At 34.7% G+C, this 23222-nt stretch overlaps 1 protein-coding gene and 1 long non-coding RNA gene across 4 annotated transcripts; both read left to right on the top strand.

The window, feature by feature from the left end:
* Positions 1 to 1094: 1094 nt before the first annotated feature.
* LOC130465878 (uncharacterized) lies at positions 1095 to 4028 on the top strand. Its single transcript, XR_008925897.1, has 2 exons — positions 1095 to 1220; positions 3634 to 4028. It is a non-coding gene; the product is annotated as an uncharacterized lncRNA (long non-coding RNA).
* Positions 4029 to 4532: 504 nt separating this feature from the next.
* LOC110800493 (thioredoxin-like protein AAED1, chloroplastic) lies at positions 4533 to 22104 on the top strand. Of its 3 annotated transcripts, XM_022005796.2 has the most exons (9): positions 4565 to 4815; positions 4939 to 5080; positions 5953 to 5998; positions 15719 to 15778; positions 15892 to 15928; positions 20578 to 20657; positions 20740 to 20831; positions 21387 to 21447; positions 21877 to 22104. In XM_022005796.2, exons 1-9 carry the CDS (start codon positions 4617 to 4619, stop codon positions 21934 to 21936), a joined length of 777 nt encoding a protein of 258 aa, XP_021861488.1. In that variant the 5' UTR covers positions 4565 to 4616; the 3' UTR covers positions 21937 to 22104. The 3 variants fall into 3 exon arrangements, with proteins under 3 accessions (XP_021861486.1, XP_021861487.1, XP_021861488.1); XM_022005795.2 differs by lacking the exons at positions 15719 to 15778; positions 15892 to 15928; positions 20578 to 20657; ... (1 more) ...; positions 21387 to 21447; positions 21877 to 22104 and adding exons at positions 13121 to 13184; positions 13287 to 13384; positions 13505 to 15205 and having other exon boundaries at positions 4534 to 4815; XM_022005794.2 differs by lacking the exons at positions 15719 to 15778; positions 15892 to 15928; positions 20578 to 20657; ... (1 more) ...; positions 21387 to 21447; positions 21877 to 22104 and adding exons at positions 13121 to 13384; positions 13505 to 15205 and having other exon boundaries at positions 4533 to 4815.
* The last annotated feature ends 1118 nt before the right edge of the window (positions 22105 to 23222 follow it).

Below are 23222 nucleotides of genomic sequence, written 5' to 3'. Positions count from 1 at the left end.
TTTCTCCAACAAAGATGGATGGAGTTTATGATGATAATGATATTGAACTAATAAGGGAGACTTTGTTGCGAGGGAAGTTGCTTAATTAAGGCAAAGGCGACAACAAAATATGTAATATGTAAACAAAAACATCAAGATACATTGTTCTTTCGAATTCGGAGTTACTCATGTACACGAGTTATTTTTATTTTTTTTAATATGAGATAAAGAAAACATCTATTTAGTTCTTGCACTTGCATATTTATAAATGTAAATTTACGAACACCTACCTTTACTTTATTCAACTTTGTGAACAACTACCTTATAATTTACTTTTTGTTGAGATCGCGTGAATAACTCACTTGAGTTTTCCAATTATAGAATTAACCATTCTGCAAGATTCGTTTTTCTATTGATTGCCTTATGCATAAAATTTTAAATGTTAAGAAAATATTTATATCCAATTTGAATAAGTTGTTTTAACTTTCATTAAAGGCATAACCTTAAAAAAAAGAAAAAAAAGACAATACTTATCGTAAAAACACCTCATTTATATAGATCGATGGTGATATAATAAGATAAAGATGTACGGATATTGACAAATCCGTGCATCGCACGGGCTTCAAACTAGTATATAATAATAAAACAGATTTAAGGTGATCACAACTCACAAGTGAAATATTCTCATCATGGTACAAAGAAGAGTGAAAGGAAGGAATAAGGAAGGGGAGCGCTAAGTATTTACACTAATATAAACCTGGTCCATGCTAACTTAGCGTGGACCAGGGCAACGGAGTAATTTTTATGGGTAACATATGTAACTGTCACGTGACAGTTATTTTGTAATTTTAAATAGTAACTATATGCGTATTACAGTAATTATGTGTTTTAAAGAGTTACTATGTGTTTTGAAGAGTTTTAATGCGATTTGTGTCTAACCTACTTTATATACGTTTTAAACTTTTTTATTTTTCAAAATTTCAGATCTACATTCTGTTCATTCTCTTTCATTTTCTCTCTCTTCATTTTCTCTCTATGCTTTTCAAAAGTTAGCCCAAATTTCTAGGTTTTGTTCGATTTTTTTCGTAATTATCTTATAATTCTTATGATTGGATCTGTTTGATGAGGAAAAATTGGAGGAAGTAGTAGATCAAGAAGGAGGTTCGTCGTTGCCGAAATCGAATCGAAGAATTTGCGCTCGTCTACAAATCTTCGCAAGAATTTTTAGAGATCACATCTCGGTTTGTTGTTTTTTAAAGAATTTTAAGTCTATTTTTATTTAAAATTGAAAATATTTGTTGTTTTGAAGAAATTAATGTCTGTGTTTTACCGAAGTATCGTTTTCACTTCGCGAATTCGATAAGTGACTTCACGATTTTAAATAGTAACTATATGAGTAAAACAGTAACTATATGGTTTAAAGAGGTACTATGTAATTTTAATAGTTACTATATGTGTACAATAGTTACTATATTATTTTAATGGTTACTATATGTGTACAACAGTTACTATATGTGTACAATAGTTATTATTTTGTTGAGTGATTCGAAATGTTTGTTGTTTTGTTGAAATTAGGGTTAGTGTTTCACATAGTTAGTATATAAATGATATAGTCACCTTTAATTTATGTTGTGAATTAGTGTTTTTAATAGTCACTGGAATGTTCGTTGTGTTTATGTTAGTAGTAGTTTTTAGAGTAACTATACTTTTTTTAAAAGTTACTATAACTTTAAAACAGTAACTATGTGTTTAAAATAGTCACTATATTTTTTAGAAAGTTATTATAAGTTTAAAACAGTAACTATGTGTTTAAGATAGTTATTATGTTATGAACAGTTTATAGTGACTTTTTGATAAATAATAGTTACTATACGATTACATTATGTATTATGTTATTTAGAGTATGTATTTGTCCGCTTCTTAAATAGTGACTATATGATTATAATGGTTACTATATGTGTTCAATAGTTACTATATTTTAATAATAGTCACTATATGTTTTATATAGTTACTATATGGTTTATATAGTTACTATATATTTGATATTTGTATAAGAAAATAGTACGAAGTATCAATCACATGTTATTCCAGGTCCTAAAGTTGCACTATCTAGTGACGAATCTCCAAAAATACTTTACAATATCATTTGTATAAGAAGAAATAATGCCTTAAATTTAGAAAAAAGAGACAAAGGCTGTGAACTTTAAGAATTGATGCAGCAAAGCACAAGAGGTAGAAATAATGTTTGTTGTTTGGGTGAAATTAGGGTTAGTGTTTCATATAGTTAGTATATAAATGATATAGTTACCTTTAATTTATGTTGCGAAATAATGTTTTTAATAGTCATTGGAATATTCATTGTGTTTATGTTAGTAGTAGTTTTTAGAGTAACTATATTTTTTAAAAAGTTACTATAACTTTAAAACAGTAACTATGTGTTTAAAATAGTTACTATATTTTTTAGAAAGTTATTATAAATTTAAAACAATAACTATGTGTTTAAGATTGTTATTATGTTAAGAACAGTTTATAGTGACTTTTTGATAAATAATAGTTACTATACGATTATATTATGTAATATGTTATTTCGAGTATATTTTTGTCTGCTTATTAGATAGTGACTATATGATTATAATGGTTACTATATTTGTACAATAGTTACTATATTATAATAATAGTCACTATATGTTAAGCTAGTTGTTGTGTGATTATAAAGGTTACTATATTTGTACAATAGTTACTATATTATTATATTAGTTACTATATGTTTGAAATAGGTACTATGTTTATTTTATCATGATGTGTTACCATATGTTTATTTTCTTCAATAGTTACTATATTATTTATATAGTTACTATATTATTTATATAGTTACTATATGTTTGAAATAGATATTATGTTTATTTTATCATGACTTGTTACCATATGTTTATTTTCTTTAATAGTTATTGTACGTTTTATATAGTTACTATATTTTTGAAATAGGTACTATGTTAGTTTATTATGTTATGTGCATGTTTTTATGTTATTCTATATTTTTAATGATATAGTTAATGTATTATGGATAGAGTTACTATATTATTATCACATCAACTATGTCTGCAACTCTGTGACTAAATGACCATCAATAATATTTATAGGTATTATATCTTGTATTATAGTAACTATATGTTTGGTATAGTTTTTTATGTATATTATAATATTCTTTTCATGTTCTTTGTTGTCTTCTATGTTATTAGTAATAAGAGTTACTATGTTATGATCACAACAACTATATGATCATAACAATAACTATATCTACAACCTTGCTCGTATATGACTATTATTAATATTAAGAGTTACTATATCATGTATAATAGTAACTATATATTTTTAATAGTTATTATCTTACCATTATGTTCTTTTTATGATCTTTCTTTGTACTCCATGTTATTATTAATAAAAGTGACTATATTATTTTGACAATAACTATATGACTATAACAATAACAATAACAATAACTATATATGCAATTCTGCAAGTATTTTACCATCGTTAATTGTAAGAGTTACTATATGATGCATAATAGAAACTACACATTTTACATAGTTACTATGTTATTTTTTCATATTTAAATGTTAAATTATTAACTTAGTTTAAATATTATTGATTCAGAAATACAAAGATGATGCACCCAGAATTAAAATCGTGCAAAGAATAAATGCTGCAAGGAAAACAAAAGTAGGAGGAGAAGAAGAAAATCCTGACAACAATGGAAACCAAGAACGTGGTAGAGGAAGGACATGACGTGTTGGTGGAAAAAAGAGACGTGGTCCACGTGGACGTGTCGATTAGTATTTTTTAGTTCAAAAAACATTTGAGTTTAACATGGTTTATTTAATAGATGCAAAGAATTAGAATGTCGTAGCTAAAACAACTAACCAAGTAGTTAATGTTTTCTTTATTATTGTTCAAGAGTTATAATTACTGTTACTTTTGATATAGTTACTCTTTTATATTTCAGTAATTATGTGATATATAATAGAAAAAATTACTATATGACCTCTAAACCATCTATATCATATTGTTTATTTTTATAATATAGTAATTGTTTTACAGCTAAAGTTATTTTTCTATATAATATAGTTAATCTTTGGATAGAATAATTGTTCTCATCGAAATTACTATATTATTATTATTTATTTCATAGTTACTATTCTGAAAATATATTTACTTTACAGAACCTATAGTTTCTATAATTTACTCTTTTTGTCTGCAAGAATGAATATATAGTAGTAATTGTTTTACGGTTAAAATTATTTTTTCTATATGATATAGTTACTCTTTGGATAGAATAATTATTCTTATCATTATTATGTTCATAGTTATTATTCTGGAGATATAATTACTTTACAGAACCTACAGTTTCTATAATTTACTCACTGTTAAAATTACCTAATTACCCTGGTCCATGGTAATCTTATGGTGGACCGGGTCCATGCAAGTGGAATCAAGCACTACGGTGCTAATAGGCAAAATTGTGAAGCGAAAGCGATGAGCGTGTCATATTATGTTTACGGTAAAACGGGATGTTCAACTAGTACAAACTACGGAGTGCTCCATACTAATCTGGTTTATCCAACTTTTGAAAACATAATATGAACATGGCGTTCTCAACTTCCACACCCATATTCTCATTTCCACCACACAAAAACACTAATAATCACCTTTCACCAATCTTCCGCCAAAAAACCTCTATTGTCAGTGGTTTCTTCCCTTTATACAAACCCCCAACCGAAATTAAACCTTCTTTCCATCGATCCACTTTCACTGTTCCCGCCATATCTAGCTCCCAAGGTAAAAAATCCCTTCTTTTAATGTCTTCATTTTTCTTGTAAATGGGGTCGAATTTGATGCATATGTGATTTTGGATATGATTACTTTTATTGGGTATGTTTTTTAATTATTGAATTTTGGCAGGATTTGGGGCACTCGTTGGTACTGAAACCAACTTCTCTTTGTTGGATAAAGCTCTTGTTTTTGATTTGAAAGGAAATGGAGTTCCAGTTTCTGATTTATGGAAAGATAGGAAAGCTGTAGTTGCTTTTGCTCGGCATTTTGGGTAATTTTCCTGTATTTAGCACCGTAAAAGTTTGAATTTTTTAATGTTTGCAATCTTCAGGAACTATCTCTATCGCGATTATGCAAAATACCATAATTAAACTGCTTGCTTTAAATGAGTACAACCTCTTTTAGGGGGAAATTCTCGTAAAAGATAGTCCGGCAATTTCAATTTCGTTAGACCAAGGTTTTGGGGTCTTATTCTAAAATTAAAATTGAGGCCCTTATTATTTTTTAAAAATTATGAACTTCAAACACACTTAACCTTCACAATAAGTCAGTCACACATTACTTGAAAAAAATTAGGATGCTCACACAAAATCAAAATCTTCAATTGAAGCATTTTGCATGAAATTCACTTCTTGAAGAGTTGAAGTAGTGCTCCTCAATCAACAAATCTAATATAGGAATTTATAAATTTGGAATTGATAAATAGATGGTTGGAGAAAAGTTGAAGAACCCCAGTTATATAAGGGGGAAAATTTAGTTGTTTATAAGAAATAATTGGGGAAGATCAAAAGTTCGTTTCCATCGTTAGAGAAATATGTGATTAAGAGAAAGTTGTAATTTTCCACTGATAATTGGAGCATCATCAATGTGGAGATTAATGAGAATTGGGATGATTTATTTTCCATGATATAAATGAGAATTATCCATGATATTAATGTCCTTTATAGCTTTCTATATACCATTATAAGTATTGTATATTATCAATGCTCACAATTTATGAACCTCTAAATTTTACTTTCTATCTAAGATTTTCAAATCTGGATGGATGAAGTATGCAATTTGAAAAAAACAAAATGTAGTGATCCGTACTGTTGTATGTGATTTTATTATTAGCCAGCTCTAAGAGTTGTTGATTTGCTGCAGATGTGTGCTTTGTCGCAAGCGGGCAGACTATCTTGCCTCCAAGAAGGTAACTTGACATACATCTTCATTTAGGGCTAACCTGTACGCTCTATGTAAGAAACTGTTTATTAGTTGTATCTAACTATTTACAAATATGTTAAGGTGGATGCTCATCCAACAAACTACTGTAACAAAATTAGATCAAATTTCTGGTTTATGTACAGTTGCAAGTTTGCTCTACAACACCCTCCTCAAGCTAGATAGGGGGAGGGGGGGGGGGGGGAGAGTGTAAATCTGTAACCTGCATGAAAATCCCATCTACTATCTGCTAACACATCTGAGAAATGCTTAGGGGTTTGTGTCGGCTGATAGGACCATCAACTTTCACTAGTGAAGTGACTGTAGAACACTGTATTGTTTGTTTCTGAAAATGAGGTGCTTGGCGTTTGAATTCAGGGGTGATTAGCACACGGCTGTGAAACAGGAGCCAGACAAGTAATAAATGAGTTCCTTGAGCTATCTGTTTGATTAACGATTTCAGTCATTGGTTTCCTTGATGCGGTGTGCAAGACAATACCAAGGGTTGTCAGTATAATTTTGATACAAGTTGCTTGTTTCTGGCCTTAGTAGGACTTTTAGCCTGAGGGTAGACATTCTTTGACCAAGTGTAGCTGAAGAAAATGAGTAAACCGGAGATTTTCATGTACTGTTGTCGTGATGCGTGTTTCTACCCTTTTCAAGGATATTTTAGGCTTCCATACTGCACAGGACTAGCAGATCCAGAAAGATCTGCAAGTGCCTTCATGGACACCTCAAGTTCACCTTTAACATCTAATTGATATAGATTCTGCCCCCTTATTCTTTTTCTTTGACAACTTTACTCCCTATGACGGTTGTTTTGAGTTTTTGACTTGGGAGTTGGGAGTAATCCCTGGTTTAGTTCAGCCCTTAAGAGACATTTTAGGTTTGAGTCATTTATTTCACTTTACTCTACGGACCTATGTACGACCTTTAAGGTTTTCTCCAGGAGGTAACCAAGTCCATGTTTGGTGGGCTACCTTCCAATTTATTGGCTGTAGCTTCTACTGTAGTCAGTTTTTAGATGCTTCCTTATACCTGATGGCTCATGCGCTTGACTGATGTATGAATTAGCTGCTGGCTTTTAAAACATAGACTAAACTTGATAAATGATAGGTAATGCATTTAGGTTTAGAGGATTATTGGTTTTTAATCCAAGTTGGTGAGAATTTGATCATAGAATGAGATTGCTCTGGCTCAGCAAAGGCACTTTGTTACACAGATAATAAATATTGTAAACATGTAGGAGGCTTTTACGTGCTATTTGAGTTCAGTGTAGCTGGAGGGACAAGGACAACTATAGACTGAGATGTAGCATCAGGGTTATGAAGTATTGCTAGCAGTAGGATCAAGAAGATGCACAAATAGGAGATGAGACATGATCAAAATTCAGGATAAACAAGCATTGACCAAGAAGAGGTTTGAATCCTGCTCTGTGGATGAGAATTGAGAATGTGAAAATAAGGAAAGAAATGCTTGTGAAAATTTTCTTTATGCCAATACATATTTCTGATTAAGTTTATAATCTCTCTTCCCAAAGGGATAACCAATAAGAAGACAGGGCACAAGTAGTGTATATTTGTAACGAGGTATAGAAGCATAAAAAGTTTACAATATTCAAGGTGACTATGGTTTGACTTTAATTTTTAACGGACGACTCCATAGGTAATGTTTTCTTTTAAGGAGTTTGGAGAAAAATCTATTCATTAGTTAAAGGGATTTTAAAGAGATTCTAGCTCTGAACCTTGCTGAATGTCTGATTTGGCAGTTCTCTGTATTCTGTTTTCTTCGGGAACACCCCTCAGAAGTGTTTCTGCAACTGGTTATATTTGTGCAAAGATCCTTCTCCAGAAAAAAGAGTGATGGGTTCTTGTCTTTTATTTATTTATTTTGGGTGTAGAGAGAACCATAAAAGGGCAAGACGACAAATGGTTTAGACGGGATTTGATCTCAGGTCTTGGATACAATCCCCTCAAGACTTACCAACAAGTTTCTTGTCTTTATCCTTGCTCAATGTCCTTGGATCTCACCATGTGGACTTTGACTTTAAATTGGGTGAATGACATGCGGAAAAGATTTTAGTAGGACTAAAAGCATCAGTTGTGATATTAAAAAAATATGTCAAGACCTCCAAGTTGCTTCAGTGACTTCCTGTTTTATAGGAAAAATATACCATGACTAGCTAGCTATTATGTTTTGGGATATCATGAAGTCACCATATTACCAAAGTGAACAAGCTCAAAGTTCTGGTTTTTAGAAATGTTTTATGTGGGAAATATAATTGGGTTTTACTTGAAGATTCTGAGGTCAGACAGAGGAGGTGAATTTACGTCAAATGAATTTAATGGCTATTGCAAGAATGAAGGAATTCATAATGGTGTAGCTGAAAGAAAAAACAGAACGATATTTGAGATGGCCAAAAGTATGTTGAAGGCCAAACATTTGCAAAAGCCTTTATGGGCAGAGGCTGTTTCATGTCCAGTTTATTTGTTGAATAGGTGTCCTACTAAGAGTGTTCGTGGAAGGACACCGGAGGAAGCGTGGAGTCTAAACAAGCCAGATTTCTCACTTGCGAGTTTTTGGGTGTGTTGCATACCTGATGAGAAAAGGAAGACGCTTGACGATAAAAGTAAAAAATGTATCTTTATTGGATATAGTGATATTACGAGGGGTTATAAGCTGTATAATTCAAACACAAGTGAGGTGACTATAAGCAGATATGCAGTTTGCTGAGTAGCAATGGGATCAAACTAATGACACACCTAGAAATGACAGTATAAATGAAATGTTTTCTTATGATTTATTGTCTAGACAAGATCCCATATCACCTCCATCGTCATCGCCGGTTGAATACTTCACCTAGAATAGTAGACTCAATGCCATCCGGACGACCTCAAAGAAATCGAAATACCTACTCATTTGCCGGATTACGTGCTTAGCAAAGATGACGATGAAGATAATGATGTTTTGATGATGATATAGCAAACTTTTGCTTATTCGTAGAATGTGATCCAGTTTCCTTAGAAGATGCATCAACAAATGAAAGATGGACCCATGGCATGAAGGAGAAGATTCGATCAATTGAGAAAAATGATACTTGGGTACTAACTTCTCTACCAGTAGGAAAGAAACCGATAGGAGTAAAGTCGGTGTACAAGTCAAAGTACAAACCCAATGGTGAGATCGACCGATACAAGGCAAGGTTGGTTGTAAAAGGCTACAAGCAAAAGCCTGTAATTGATTACTTTGAATTTTTTGCCCCGGTTTCAAGGATGCACACAGTTCGCATTATTTTGTCACTTGGCACAAAACCAATGGAAAATCCATCAAATGGATGTTAAATCGACTTTTCTGAATGGAGTACTTCAAGAAGAAGTTTACGTGGAGCAACCACTTGGTTTCATTAAAAAAGGAAATGAGGACAAAGTATTTCGTCTCGAGAAAGCTTTATATGGTTTGAAACAAGCACCCCGTGCTTGATATTCTCGCATTGACTCATATTTGCTACAAGACGGGTTTCAAAAATGTCCTCTTGAACACACACTGTAAGTCAAGTCAACGACGAATGATGAACATTTAATTTTATGTTTGTATGTTCATGATCTCATATTCACTGGAAATAGTAAGGCAATGATTACAGAATTCAAGGAAGCAATGAAAAGACAATTTGAGATGACAAATATGGGATTCATGTCGTATTTTCTCGGTATTGAAGTGTGACAGGATAATGATGGTATTTTTGTTTCACAAAATAAGTATGCCTCTGATATCTTAAAGAAATTCAAGATGGATACAACTTCACCTATTCGTACTCCTGTTGCAGAACGTGTGGAGATGAAGAAAGAAGGAACTGGTGAGCTTGTTAAAAGTATAGTGGGTAGCCTACGCTACTGACTTCTACTAGACCCGACATTATTTATGGTGTTGGATTATTAAGTCGATTTATGGAAAACCCATATCAGTCACAGCTTTAAGCCGCTAAAAGAATTTTACGTTATCTTAATGGTACACAAGATCATGGATTATGTTATACTCATTCAGAGTCATATAATTTGTCTGGATACACCGAGACATCCAAACACGTAAAAGCACATCTTGGGATGTTTTTTGTTTGGGAAATGATGTGATATCATGGTCGTCAAAAAAGCCTCCAGTTGTAGCTTTATCAACAGCGGAAGCAGAATAGCTTTGTCAGCTTGTCAAGCAGTTTGGCTACGTAGACACTCAGAAGATCTTTGCTATCAACAACAATCATCAACCAAAATCATGTGTGATAATAAGTTAGCTATAGCATTAGCAAAGAATCCTGTCTTTCACGGAAGAAGCAAACACATAGATATACGGTTTCACTACATACGAGAATTTATTAAGAAAGAAGAAATCATGATTCAATTTAGCTGCTCGGAAGAGCAGATTGCAGATATAATGACAAAACCACTTAAGGTTGAATTGTTTGAAAAATTCAAGGGTTTACTTGGAGTTACTCCTTACACTAGTACGTAAGAATAATTTAAGTTTGAGGGGGCGTGTTGAAAATAACGAACTTAAATTAAATAAAACTATTATAAGGAGAATATAAATTTAGCATTCTCATATTACCGCATAATGTATGGTAGAATAGGAGAGTTTTTAGGAAACATATTTAGATCTTCGAAACACTATAAATGCAATACATTGTAGCTATCAATTAATTCAGCACATTGACTATAATTTTTTACATATTTTTTCTCCTCCTCCTATTGAGCTTATTATTATTGTTATTGTTAAAGATTAGGAATTAGCAAATTCCTATTTTTTCCTACACAAACAATAACCCTAGCCCACAATAACTAATTCAAGGTATTGTACTAACACCTTCCATCCTCTCCATTCTTGTTCCATTCCAGACAATTTTTATTTTTTATGTAAGGGAACCCACAAAGAAAAACAATTTTACAATTAGATGTTCCGTTGAAAATTGTTTTCATTGGGAAATAGTTTTTCGTGGAAAACCATATTCCATTAAAACAAAGGGAACCAAACTCTAAGAGAGCTTGGCTTCTTGTTCGGTGGCCGTTGGAGATTAATATGTGGGTGATTGAGGTCTGGTCAGTAACGGCAATAGGTGATGTGTTTATTAGAGGGAAATAAAAGGTGGGAAAGGGGAGAAATTTTTAACCTATAGGCTCGTTCGGTATTACTGCGAGTTTTCAGTTTTTGGTTTTTTAGTTTTGAAAGTCATATGATTTAGATGGAATCATGAATCAAAAAGTAATCATACCTATAATAATCATGTTAATTTTGAAAACTGACAAAAAAACTGGAAACTACTCTATGTGGTATTCATATTTGGTTTTTAGTTCTGTAAAAAACAGAAAACTGGAAACAAAAAATGATACCAAACGGGCCGGAGGGAAGCTGGAAGTGACCAAATAATAGCCTAGTCACAAGGGAACTTCACTAATGGTTTGGTTATGCCGACAGACGCATGCAAAATACAGTTCTATGTTGTGGACTTTAAAACATGTACTTTCTAGATGAAATAGTCCATACCACATGGTTACCAAATAATTGATAAAAAATGGCATATAAAGATTTGAGAACCTGGAAGACATTTGAACAAAGTTGAGGGATTTAGATCTTGAAAACAAAGTCTAAACTCACCTTCCAATGTAGAATGATGAATCTAAACCTATGGTAAGACACACATAAAACGGACAGAAATGTCAAGATGCAACAAACAATATAGTTAGCCAAAACTCAAGAACACTCTCCAAGTTTTGGGATCTTAGGCCAGAACTGAGACACACTCAAGCTCACCTTAATCTCACAACTCGAGACTGACTCAAAGTTATAAGGAAAATTCTTTAACTTGGATAAACTCAAAAGTAAAGAAAGATACAACCGTGTGGCTTTTGTGTGAATAATCAGCAGTGATTATTCGTTCCCTTCAAGCATCATATTATAGGTGTATTACAAGCAAGGAAAAGCTACAACGATTTGGCTGATCATAAGCCCCAAAAACCGTTCAGCTATAAACTCAGAAATAAAGCTCCCCCCCCCCCCCCCCCCCCCCCCTTTACCTCCCCTCATTAAGGCATTAAATGCACCTTAATGATCAGAAATGAAATGGTCAGCATTCCCCCTAATCCGGCAGCTCCCTTCATATTGGGATTAAATACCCTTTTAAAAGAGCTGTAAACACTCCCCTTAATATACTCCTTCCAACGGGATTAAGCAGCCTACACACACACACTAGCTGCTACATTTATTGATTACAATGATAAACACAGGGAAATAAAATAAACAAGACTCACAAATAATTCTATGCTTCAAAAATAACCACGACACTTCCTTGAGCTTCCTCTTGCTTGGGCTTGCTGAATAAGGCTTTAATCAATCTCCCAAGTGAGACAAGTAACCAGCTCAGGCTTGAGAGGAAATGGTGAAAACCCAAGGGCCTCCAAAACAAGGCCACGGGCTCAGGAGCCAAATCATCCTTGAGGGTACTTGACTTGGGATCAAATCCATAATGAAACTCTATAGATTCTTCACATTTTTGTGAATTTGAGAAAGAATGGAGCTAGTTGATAAAGATATCTGTAGAGAATACTATGATTTTAATCTTGGGAGAGACACATTCTTCATCGGTGTAGTAATGAAATGAAATTATGTTGCTGGACTGCTCACTACTTCATTATTCAAGACTCTATCCAGTTGTTACTATCTATCCCATCAAATGTGTTGCTGCGGAAGTTAATCTGACAAAGTACAGTAGCAGAATTAAATTGGATGCAAGTATTTAGAGTATCAAATGCACACTTACAGGACTAATCTAACAAAGTCAATGGCCTCCTCATTCATATGCGATCTATTTCAGGTCTGGGATGACAGGTATTTTGCATGATAACTAAAATACATTTTATGTTCATATGTTGCATTCCTCTCAACCATCACTCTCCCCCGCCTCCTTAAAATATACATAAGAAAACCCAACAGGAACTTTCAGTTACAAGTTCAAACTGATATTTTAGTTAGACCACTAGTGGGAAGCCCATTTGCAGAAAAGCTCTTCATGACATTCAAAATTCCCTTAGGGTTACTATTTTACCAATTACTGGTCATATCACAGAGATCCAGCAATTGCAAGGCCGTTCCTGTTGCAAAACCAAATGCCAGTTGGAGTGAATTTCCTGGTAAATTTGCAGTTTCATCACCTCAAACTCAAACAGTCAATCGAAGTAATAGTACTTGTTCGTATAGATGTTGTGTGCCTGATTCTGGGTTACGGACAGCAGTAACACCACCGCTTCCTGTGAAAATAGTGAGCATCTTTGAAGATGGCAGCATCAGTCCGCTTAAATCTGCTCCCTGGCAAGAAGTTCTGCTCCACACTGTAAGTAATTCGGAATGATTGTTTTGATAATTGGGTTCTGACTGCAGCACAAGGGCTTGCTTTCTTTGAAGATTATTACACATTTAGATGAGATTCTCTTCCCCTCTTATATTTGAGCAGGCAGAAAGATTGAAGTGGGTTGATGAAGAGATTGAAATGCTTGTCTTTGATGATAGTGTCTGGCAATCCAGTGAAAATATGGCTCAAAATCTTGAGAAGGATCTTATGCATGCTGATATACTGTTGGTTGTTTCAGTAACCAAACAAGAATCAGTGAAGTGGATTCAGAATCACGTTCATAACATCCCGAATGTTATATGCTTCGAGTCCTCCACTGCGTTAGTTGATAAACTAGGAGGTTCCCCTATTAGCAGGGTAACCAAAGGGAACATGTTCGAGAAATTAGCAGGCTTTTCAGAATCTAAAAAAGCAAATGCGAAAAATGAAGTAGTGCAAACTGTTACTGAAGCTTGGAATAGACATAATTCGGATGACATTAGATTTGCCTTATTGGTCATAATCAATGCTTATTTGAGACCGGTGTCTGTGTTGAAGAATTTAAGATCAAAGGGGTTTTCTACACTCAGTTGCATGGTAAAAAACTGTGGATCCCAGATTCTGAATTGTTTGTTCGATCCTGCCTGTAGGAAAGCCCTTCAATGCTTGAATAACTGCAGTCCTGTGGATCAGGTATGCAACTATCGCTGCATTGCTTCATATGAAAGTCCGCAGCTTGAAGCATTCTCTCTTTGCGTATTACAAAAACATAATTGTTTGCAACTGGATTCCGAAGTTCCTGATAAGCCATACGTACCTCCCATGGTCAAGTTTCGGGGATCTGAGCTGTGTCACAAAACTGCCGAAGATCTGTTTGTCGGTTGGCTAGGGAGTATGGATTGGAGTTGGCGTGTTGTGGCAGGACAAAACCCTGCTTATGATCAATTTCCTTGTCAGTACCAACTCTTCTATCGGGGAAAGGCCAAAGGTTCGTTTTGGTATGAGCCAGTATTTCAAGTCAAAACCTTGGATGGAAGAATTGTATGGAGAAGGAGAAGATATCGAGTGAAGAGAGGCCCAGTTCCGGGTAAGTTCTTCTTCAGTGTTCTGGATAATGGTGTTGTCTCAAATGAGTCCTGGACAATTGTGGATGTTGCTGACGATCTTAGCTGGGGATTGTTTCATTATCATGGAGCTGCTAAAGTTGCAGGACAATCATACACGGGGGCAGTTCTTGTTAGTCCAGACGGTAGATTCCCTAGTGAGGAGGAAGTACCTAGATTAAGCTGTGCTTTAGATAAGTGTGGTATCAAGAAGTGGGAGCTATTTACTGTTGACAATTGTTCTTGTCGCGACCCACCACTAGGGATTCCTGAAGGTTCAACCTTGCACTGCAATATACAAGTTGAAGAACCGAAACAGGCATGATATCAAAAATAAATTCCCTTGGGGACTGGACGCCGTACACCATAAACGTTGCTTCAATCTTTTTCAGAAGGCTAACTTGAGGCATCATCAACATTCTATATAAAAATGAGGCATAGAAAAGTTACCCATGCTCCAATGATGATCCGGATTGAGGTTTAGGGTAATGAGGTGTTGTGTTTTCTTATAAAGGATCACCAAGAGACATTTGGCTCCCAACTTGTTTGTTACAAATATGTAGGTTTGGGACTGAAGGATGGTTGCTTAATATGATGCAATCTGATAATTATTCTAGGAACCGTGTTTATTTTTCTTCTCTGTTATTATATATTGACGAGGACTTCTTGTCTTCCTATTGTACTGCTGTCTCATATTCTCTAATAAATTATTTTTCTTTGATTTTTTTTTCTTCGTAAGATTATGGAAAGTTACTTCATTATGTCTTACCAATTTGAATTTCGTAGTTGATTGCTGCATCACTGAGGGGTGCACTAGGCTGTAGTTGATGGTTCCATTCCATTCTTAGATAGAGGATATATCCATCAAACTCAATACTAGGAGATTATCTTGCCGCTAATCTCAACGTTTAGTCATTGTTAACAGTGTATTATTTGATATTTAGTTGACATTACAACCCCTTGGTGTTTGTGGGTGATCCATGATTAAATTCCCGTCTTCCTCTGTCAAAATCTTGCTCTTATATGGCATATATTCTGAGAAATCCTTGGATGCATGTTTTGGGAACAGGGTGCTTTCGTTTTCCAGATGGCCAGTAGTGCTAATATTCGGCATTTAATCTGTTATTGCTTAAATTCATAAAAGTTTCAAGTGTAAATTGTTTATATCCATTTGAATCACAATGAGATTATTCTTCATGTTCTTTAGCTTCTAATGTAATTATGAATTTGGTAGGAACAAATGGATGCAGCTGGTGTAGCACTTGTTTTAATTGGACCAGGAAACATTGATCAGGTATGTTGCAATCTCTTTCTACTTTCTCTATTGATCCTTCAATGGTACATAGACTTGCATTCTGGTTTTTTTTTTTCACCAGATTGATATACCTAACTAAACATATTATGCAGGCCAATGCTTTTTATGAGCAGACCAAATTTGAAGGAGGTATTCTCTCTCTCTCTCCTTGATTACTGTGTTTTTCAGAGGAGATAGCATCTCATTCATGAGGGAAATTATGATGTAGCTGGGGCAAAAGTCTTTTCTTGATTACTGTGTTTTCAGAGGGGATATCATCTCATTCATGAGGGAAATTTTATGATGTAGCTGGGGCAAAAGTCTTCGAAATTGCTAGTGTGGTTTAAGATTCATTACTTTGTTACTTCATGATCTGGTTGGCGATTATTGTTTTTCACAAAAGGTGTTGTAGTCTTATTTCATACTGGTGTAATTTTTTATTTTTTTTTGACAACATTCATGCTGTTGTTGATTGAGGGAATGAACACTAACTAACTAGAGGAAGAAGGGATAGGCGATAATTTAAGGAGAAACATAGACGATAATTGAGGGAGATAAAGGAAAGCAAGGGACTTGACACGACAGCTATCGAGTTATTACAAAAGCAAGCTCTCAAAAGAAATTGTGACATTAGAAGCTTATTTTCTTCCGAGTTGGGACTTAATTTAATTGGTTTTACTCCGAAAAATGATAACAGAAACAATTTCTCTGTTATTCACTTATTTTTAACGAAATAATTTCTGTTGGGTCTCCAGGTTCTAAAATTTCTTTGTTACCACAGTCCTCCATTCACTTATAGTGATGATAACTGAGCTCAATCATAAACCTGGATTAACCTCTGTTGGACAAGAAAGCATTGATATCTTTGCTGGATGGGGCTCTCTCTTAATTAAGAAATAAGGATGACTTCAGTTTAATTTAAAACCAATGACAGCTCATTAGCACATTAGGTGACTTGTGCTCAACCAAGAATCCAGGAAAATTCCCGGAGGCTCTGTTGGACATTAATAAGAAGTAAATCCTCAATGTTGATGATTTGAAGTAGTCTAGAGGATTGTTTTTCATACATGATTTTAGAAAGCATACACTATGTTTAACCAAGACTTCAGAGCAGAAAGTGATTGGTGCAGTATGATGAAATTGGTGGTGGCCTGGTGGGGGTTTTTTCTTCATATGCTTCATTTTGAGTCTTGGTGAAAGGACACCTAAGACCTATTCTGCTATGTGCTGGCTACCCCTGTTCTATTTTTTGACCAAGATGAACCCCCCCCCCCCCCTCCCACACACACACACACACCCCCAAATTTATAATGTGTCTAGGATGATGGCCAAAATCTACAGGGTGGTTGGGTTCTCGATGGTCAGTGAAAGTGAAGAGAGAGGCCTGTTGGCTGTTGCACTTATTTATCTTGTTTCTATGAGACAACAACATTCTCATACTGTTAAATTTATTTAGATTACACTAAATGTTTTGAAGTCCTTACTTCCTACAAGTCTTTGAACTCACTTTGAGTCTTGGGGTCAATTTTTCCGTCATTCTCATAGAACTAGCGTCTTTGGATATCTATATTTAGCTAGGCATCAGTTATACAACCTTTAGTTTGGATTTCCTTTGTGAACGATGTACTTAGATGTTGCTGGAAATGCTAACTCATGCAGTCATGCACCTCGTCACTTGACCCCACAACCCATGTTTATGCCTTTTCCCAGCTCTTGACAACCCATAGTAAATCTGCCCCTCTACCGCTGGCTCCTTGCAACTTCTCCCAATGACGGACCCAGGAGAGCCTCATCAGCATCAACCACAATGTCACGGTCTTATCTACCATTTTACCCAGCACAACCCAATTTGACAATGACTATGGCTCTGCTGTCCACTTCCTTATCTCAAAGACCAAGGAAATTTTCCCTTATTTTTTTATGGATAAGACATCGTCCTCTGTTTACCAAAGCCCTAAAAACATTCATTATAATCAGATACTTCATCTGTTCCTTAAATATTGCACCATAGTTCACTTTACACTCTCCAACATCTGACTTTGACTCTTAAAATTTTGAATAATGTATAAGTAAATATTATAAAGAGTTGATATTAAGAGAAATGTATACTGATACGAATCTAACAAAATCTTACATGACTACAATTTTTTCTTACGAATGAATGACAAAAAAAACCAAATGTCTAGTATGAATAATGTAAAAAATCAATGGTGCAATATTTTGGGAACTGAGCAAGTATTTATTTACGCATAAATTTTCTCTATCAAACCTTCGTTTCTCAACTTATGATAGCGAGGAATACTAGGGTAGGTCGATAAAAGCATAAGTCTGAAACTTCATAAAGGATTTCCGCATCGCTTAAACAAACACCCTAAACCAACATCCAAACCTAACCAAATAACTAGTATGTGGCAAATAAGGGTCGAAATCCACAAGGATTGGCTAGGCTAGCCAGAGACTGTATTGCAAATAAGGAGCAAGCTAGTTCAGAATGAAGTATTGGGTTGGAAATTGTCTTCTAAACTAACACTAAATATGGAATAGACATAATCTAAACAAAAGAAACAATTAAATTTCCATGATACCTAATCCAGTTGTGGGAGATAGGATTTGGTCAAATAATGATAAAATTTTGGAGTGAAGGATCCAACACCAATCAAATATATTAGGGTCGCAAATCAAAAGCGATAACAATCAAAACTTTTGGTCAAGTGGAGTGAAGGATCCAACACCAATCAAATACTTCCTCCCGTTGTCGTCCCGTTATCGCTTTTGGGTCAATTGAAAATAACCTCTCTGCAATTGCAGGGGTAAGGTTGCGTACGCCCGACCCCCCCTTACCCCGCTTCTTGGGGAACCTCTTTGAGGCGATGGGGTAATGATGTTGAATGAAATGATAATTCGAGAGATAACAAGTCAAAGTCCTGTATTGGAGAGCTTGAAGTCAACATGGTACAATATTTAAGAACGGAGGAAATATTTCTTATTAGCCTATTTGGGAATCGAAAAGAGGAAACCTACCGTTAATTCCTCTCTCAAGGACATCAAGACGTTAAACTCCCAAATAGCCAAATCGCAGGACAAAATAATTGGGTAATAAAAGGAAATTTTAACCTTAACTATAATCTCTGCCTAAGTTAAGGAATCCTGAAAAAATATCAAATGGTTAGGATCTCTTGCTTAACCAAACACAATAGGAATCTCACCCCCAATTACTAAGCTAAGTTACACAATCAATCACATAACAGGATCCAAAGGATGTTAAATAACAAAAAGCACCACTTTTTACGCAATGGTCAAGGGAGCGTGAGAATCAAACATTTATGTGGCTAATACAGAAACTAGAAAATAGTATAACAATCAAAACTATAATCTACTCCCCAAAACTCTAAACAGACAACATGTTAGATTGGGCTTTCATTCAAATTCTTTACAAATAGACTACTCACTACTCATATAAGCTCACGAACTATACTAATGAAAAGGCACATTCATGATTAGGAAATTATCAAGAATTCAAAATCAACTATATCAAGATGTTCAGTGACCATAAATTTGGGGAATCTAAGAGTATTAGCAGAATAAGAAAAACGACGGAAATCATAAACGAACCTATCAAAATATCAAGATATTGTTTCATAAAACTAAGATCAAGCTAAAAAAGTTTCATTACTACTTTTCAAAGATTAGGCATGGACTAAGAATACGGAAATGCATTAACAATTAATTAAGCTTGAGAATTTACTAATTGAACATGGAAATTAAGAAAGAGATTAAAGAATTCAAAGAATCTCTTTCTCCTCAAATACTAATTTATCACTCTAGATTATAATAAAAATGTCAATAATAATTGAAAGTTTTATCCATAGGGTGCAATCCTATTTATTTTCCCTTCCTACTTTTTTCCTTTGTTTCTTAAAAAATGCATCACATTGACTTTTTACACTATTAATATACTAGTTTTGACCATGTATGTATGTTAATGTGCGTTGATTAATGTTATTATTATAGTTTTTGTTAGGTTAATATCAATATGTATTTTCAAAATATAAGCTTTTTATAATTTTTACAATATGTTATTAAAGATACTGATTGTCAAAGTTAGTATATAAATAGAGTAAAAATTCAAAGCGGTGCTTCTATTGAGAATCGAAGGATTAAAATGCAACAAAACGGAAAAGCGTAATATACCTAGCCGTCGGCCGTTCTTAACGAAATTGGAGCACCGGCTTAACTTGATACTCTCCAAATTGGCCGAGCAATCCAAGTATGTCATTGTACGTATTTGTGTGTTGTGCAGAGAAGAAGGCAAAGTAATGAAAGAGAAAATGCCAAAAATAAGTTGAGAAAAGGAATGGAAAATAAATTCAAAAAAGAGAAAAAACTATAGTGTAAATGCCAGTCAACAAAACTCAGCTTACTGATGGTTATGTTTTATCATTTTATCCTCCAAGAGAAAAACTTCTATCCTATATTCAATCAGTGCTTCGGTTTTGACGGATTGTGTAAGTACTCATCATCATTATCATTACCCCATTGCCTCAAAAAGGCTCCCGCAAGAAGCGGGGGTAAGTACTCTGTTAGATATTTTTATTTTATTTTGTAAACTGGTCTTGGCTTGATGTTTGAAATTTGATAGCCCAGGTTTCTTGGTTTTTAATTTTCTTATGTATATTTGTCTAGCCACGCGTAATTAACTATTTTTATGTGCCTATTATACAAGTGTTTAATTCAGTTAGTTTTTGCAAAGATGATTACCTGTTCCTGGAACCTCACTCTGTTTTTTATTGTTTTTTCAGAAGTTTATGTAGATCCAAATCATTCATCATATGATGCACTGAAATTTGTTTCTGGGGTCTCAACCACGTTTACTCCCAAGGTTCTAAACAGATGGCATATGGCTTTATGTCTCAGATACTTAGTCTTGGATGCAAGAGTTTGAGTTAATGTTTGTGATGCAGGCGGCTTTGAAGATAATTGAGTTATACATGGAAGGTTACAGGCAAGACTGGGAGCTTTCGTTTCAGAAAGACACCGTGTCTCGAGGCGGCTGGTATGTGGACATTTTCTCCATAAATGCATAATTGTCTACATATTTAATCCGTGTCCAAGTTGTATTATTCATTGATGCTTCCCCGATAAGTTTTCTCCCCTTTTACATTTCTGTAAAACCCGCGTATTAAAAAAGGAATTAAAGTAAACATGATACGTCCTCTCCCTTCATTCTCTATGCAGACCATCGTTTTCCAAGCCATAGCTTTCTTTTTATACTCTCTTTCAGTCTATTCTCTAACTGTCAAACATGCAATGATGTTTCACTCATCTACTGAGTCCAGTAGAAGTCATTTTTATAATCCAGGTAGAATGAAGGAAGGTAAGAGTAAGAAAACAGAAAGATGGTGCTCTATAAGTGTGAAAGTTATGTACACTTAGAATGACAGCATTAAATCATTTTGTTTGTACAGAGGAGAGTTTTGACACGAATGCTTAAAATTTAAGGTAAAAGTATCTGTTATATTTCATCAAGACTTTGATGGATATATATTGTTTTAGTTTATATTCATCTATGTTCACACCTTGCAAAATTACCTTGCCATTGCTTTTTCAGGCAGCAGGGAGGAATCATCGTAGCCGGTCCTGGTAAAACAAACATTTCATATATTCACAAGGTTGGAACTTGTTTGTGTATAATGGATTTGATTAACAAAAAGCATGATGTTCCTGGATCTGTTTTTACTCTATTTTTTACTTCATTTCTACACTACTTGACACTTTTCCCCGATTCATTATACGTACCATTTCATGTTTCTGAAGGTTTTGTGAATGTTTGAAGGAACTGCCATGATCACTAGTACTTGAACCCGTGTATAAACCCAAATGTCAAGCTCATGATATGAAAAATTTATCTGTCCTTGTCTAAAATAAAGTGTGTGTGCATAATTGCATATCCACATGTTGGAGTATAGATGATCTGACATGAGTACTTGAAATAAGAAAGTCTGACTAATATACATCCGTATACTAATAAACACTCTCACATGCAAAAGGGAAAATGATTGGTGTTATTGCATTCATTCGAGTTAAATTGTATGAATCAGGACAAAGAAGCTGGGGATGATCCACCTATTGAAGATATCCTCAAAGCTTGCTGCACCTGAGAAATGAAATCATATCCCTTTCCATTTTGTTCATGATGTAAAATTTTGTATTTGGCTCACTTTGACTTTTTTTCATTTTTTTGTGGGACGTGGTGGCCGATACATATCTATGTATAATTGTACAATTCTTTGTTCCTAAAATGTATGTCTTCTTATCTTTTAAGGAAATGGTTATCACGTTTCTTTTTGCAAAAGCTTTCCTGTCAGACCGCCTGACAGCGACGCGCCTGTCAGACGGCTGACGTGTCCCACGCGCGAGTGAACTCACGCGCAATATAAATTTTTTTTCTCTTTCCTTCATTTTCATTCAGTTGCCTCGTTCATTTCTCTCTTCTCTCCCCTCTCCTCTTTCCTGGCTCAAAACTCAAAACCTCCACCTCTTTCTCGGGCACTCTCGCTCTCCTCAAAGTCGTTGGCTTCCATGGAAGATCTCCCTCCGCCTTCCATGGAAGAGTTGCGAATAGGTAACTCTTCTATTTCTCTCCTCAATTCTTCAATTCTTTGAGTTTTTTTGGATTAAGTTTGTTGATTTATAAATTAGGTTTTTGTTGATTCTTTCGATTTTTATTTTCTAACTGGAGGTGGCGCGGCGGAGGCGGCGGTGGAAGTGGTGGAGGTGCGGCTGGGTTCTGCGTGGAAGGGCGGTGAGTTTCGGTGGTGGATGTGCGGCTGGGTTCTGCGACGAAGGGCGGCGATTTTCGGTGGTGCAGGTGCGGCTGGGCTTTGTGAGGAAGGGCGGTGAGTTTCGGTGGTCTTGGGTGGTCGGATGAGACGTCGCAAGGAAGGGCGACGAGTTTCTACAAAAATGCAGGGCCATTGATGCAGATGAAATCAAGTTCATGTTTGATTTGAGTGTGATGGGGAATTTTCATTGTTTTACCATCTATGAAGAATTATCGCAAGTCTATCATACTCTGATGGTCCAATTATTATTGCATTTAATTAGTTTTTGTTTATATTTTGTTAAAAATTGCATTGATTTAGTTGTAGTTTTCTCATACTTCCTCCATTTTTTTTATTATTGTACCGTTTTTCTTTTTCGGAAGTTGCATATTAATTGCATCATTTCCTATTTTTAGTAAGTTTACCTACTTGAAATGACATTTCTATCCTTATATGGGTGGTGGGGACCAAACTCCACTTGTTCTTTACATAAAAACTTGTACTTAATCACATGGGTATTTTTGTCAATCTCTCACCTTTTACCTCCTTTCTTAATTCTTGTGCCCAATGTAGATGGTGCAATAATAAAAAAATTGAGGAAGTATTTAGTTATGGAAATAGAT

Source organism: Spinacia oleracea, chromosome 1 (genome assembly GCF_020520425.1).
Source record: "Spinacia oleracea cultivar Varoflay chromosome 1, BTI_SOV_V1, whole genome shotgun sequence".
NCBI classification, from domain to species: domain Eukaryota; kingdom Viridiplantae; phylum Streptophyta; class Magnoliopsida; order Caryophyllales; family Amaranthaceae; genus Spinacia; species Spinacia oleracea.
Note: the sequence above shows the minus strand (reverse complement) of the source record. Positions and strands in the feature narration are given on the sequence as shown.

Bases quoted from the DNA above. Each gene is read 5' to 3' on its own strand.
- LOC110800493 (XM_022005794.2), top strand. From the start codon at position 4,617: ATGAACATGGCGTTCTCAACTTCCACACCCATATTCTCATTTCCACCA. The intron at 4,816-4,938 runs GTAAAAAATCCC...GAATTTTGGCAG, and splicing joins CGCCATATCTAGCTCCCAAG to GATTTGGGGCACTCGTTGGT. The intron at 5,081-5,952 runs GTAATTTTCCTG...GATTTGCTGCAG, and splicing joins GCTTTTGCTCGGCATTTTGG to ATGTGTGCTTTGTCGCAAGC.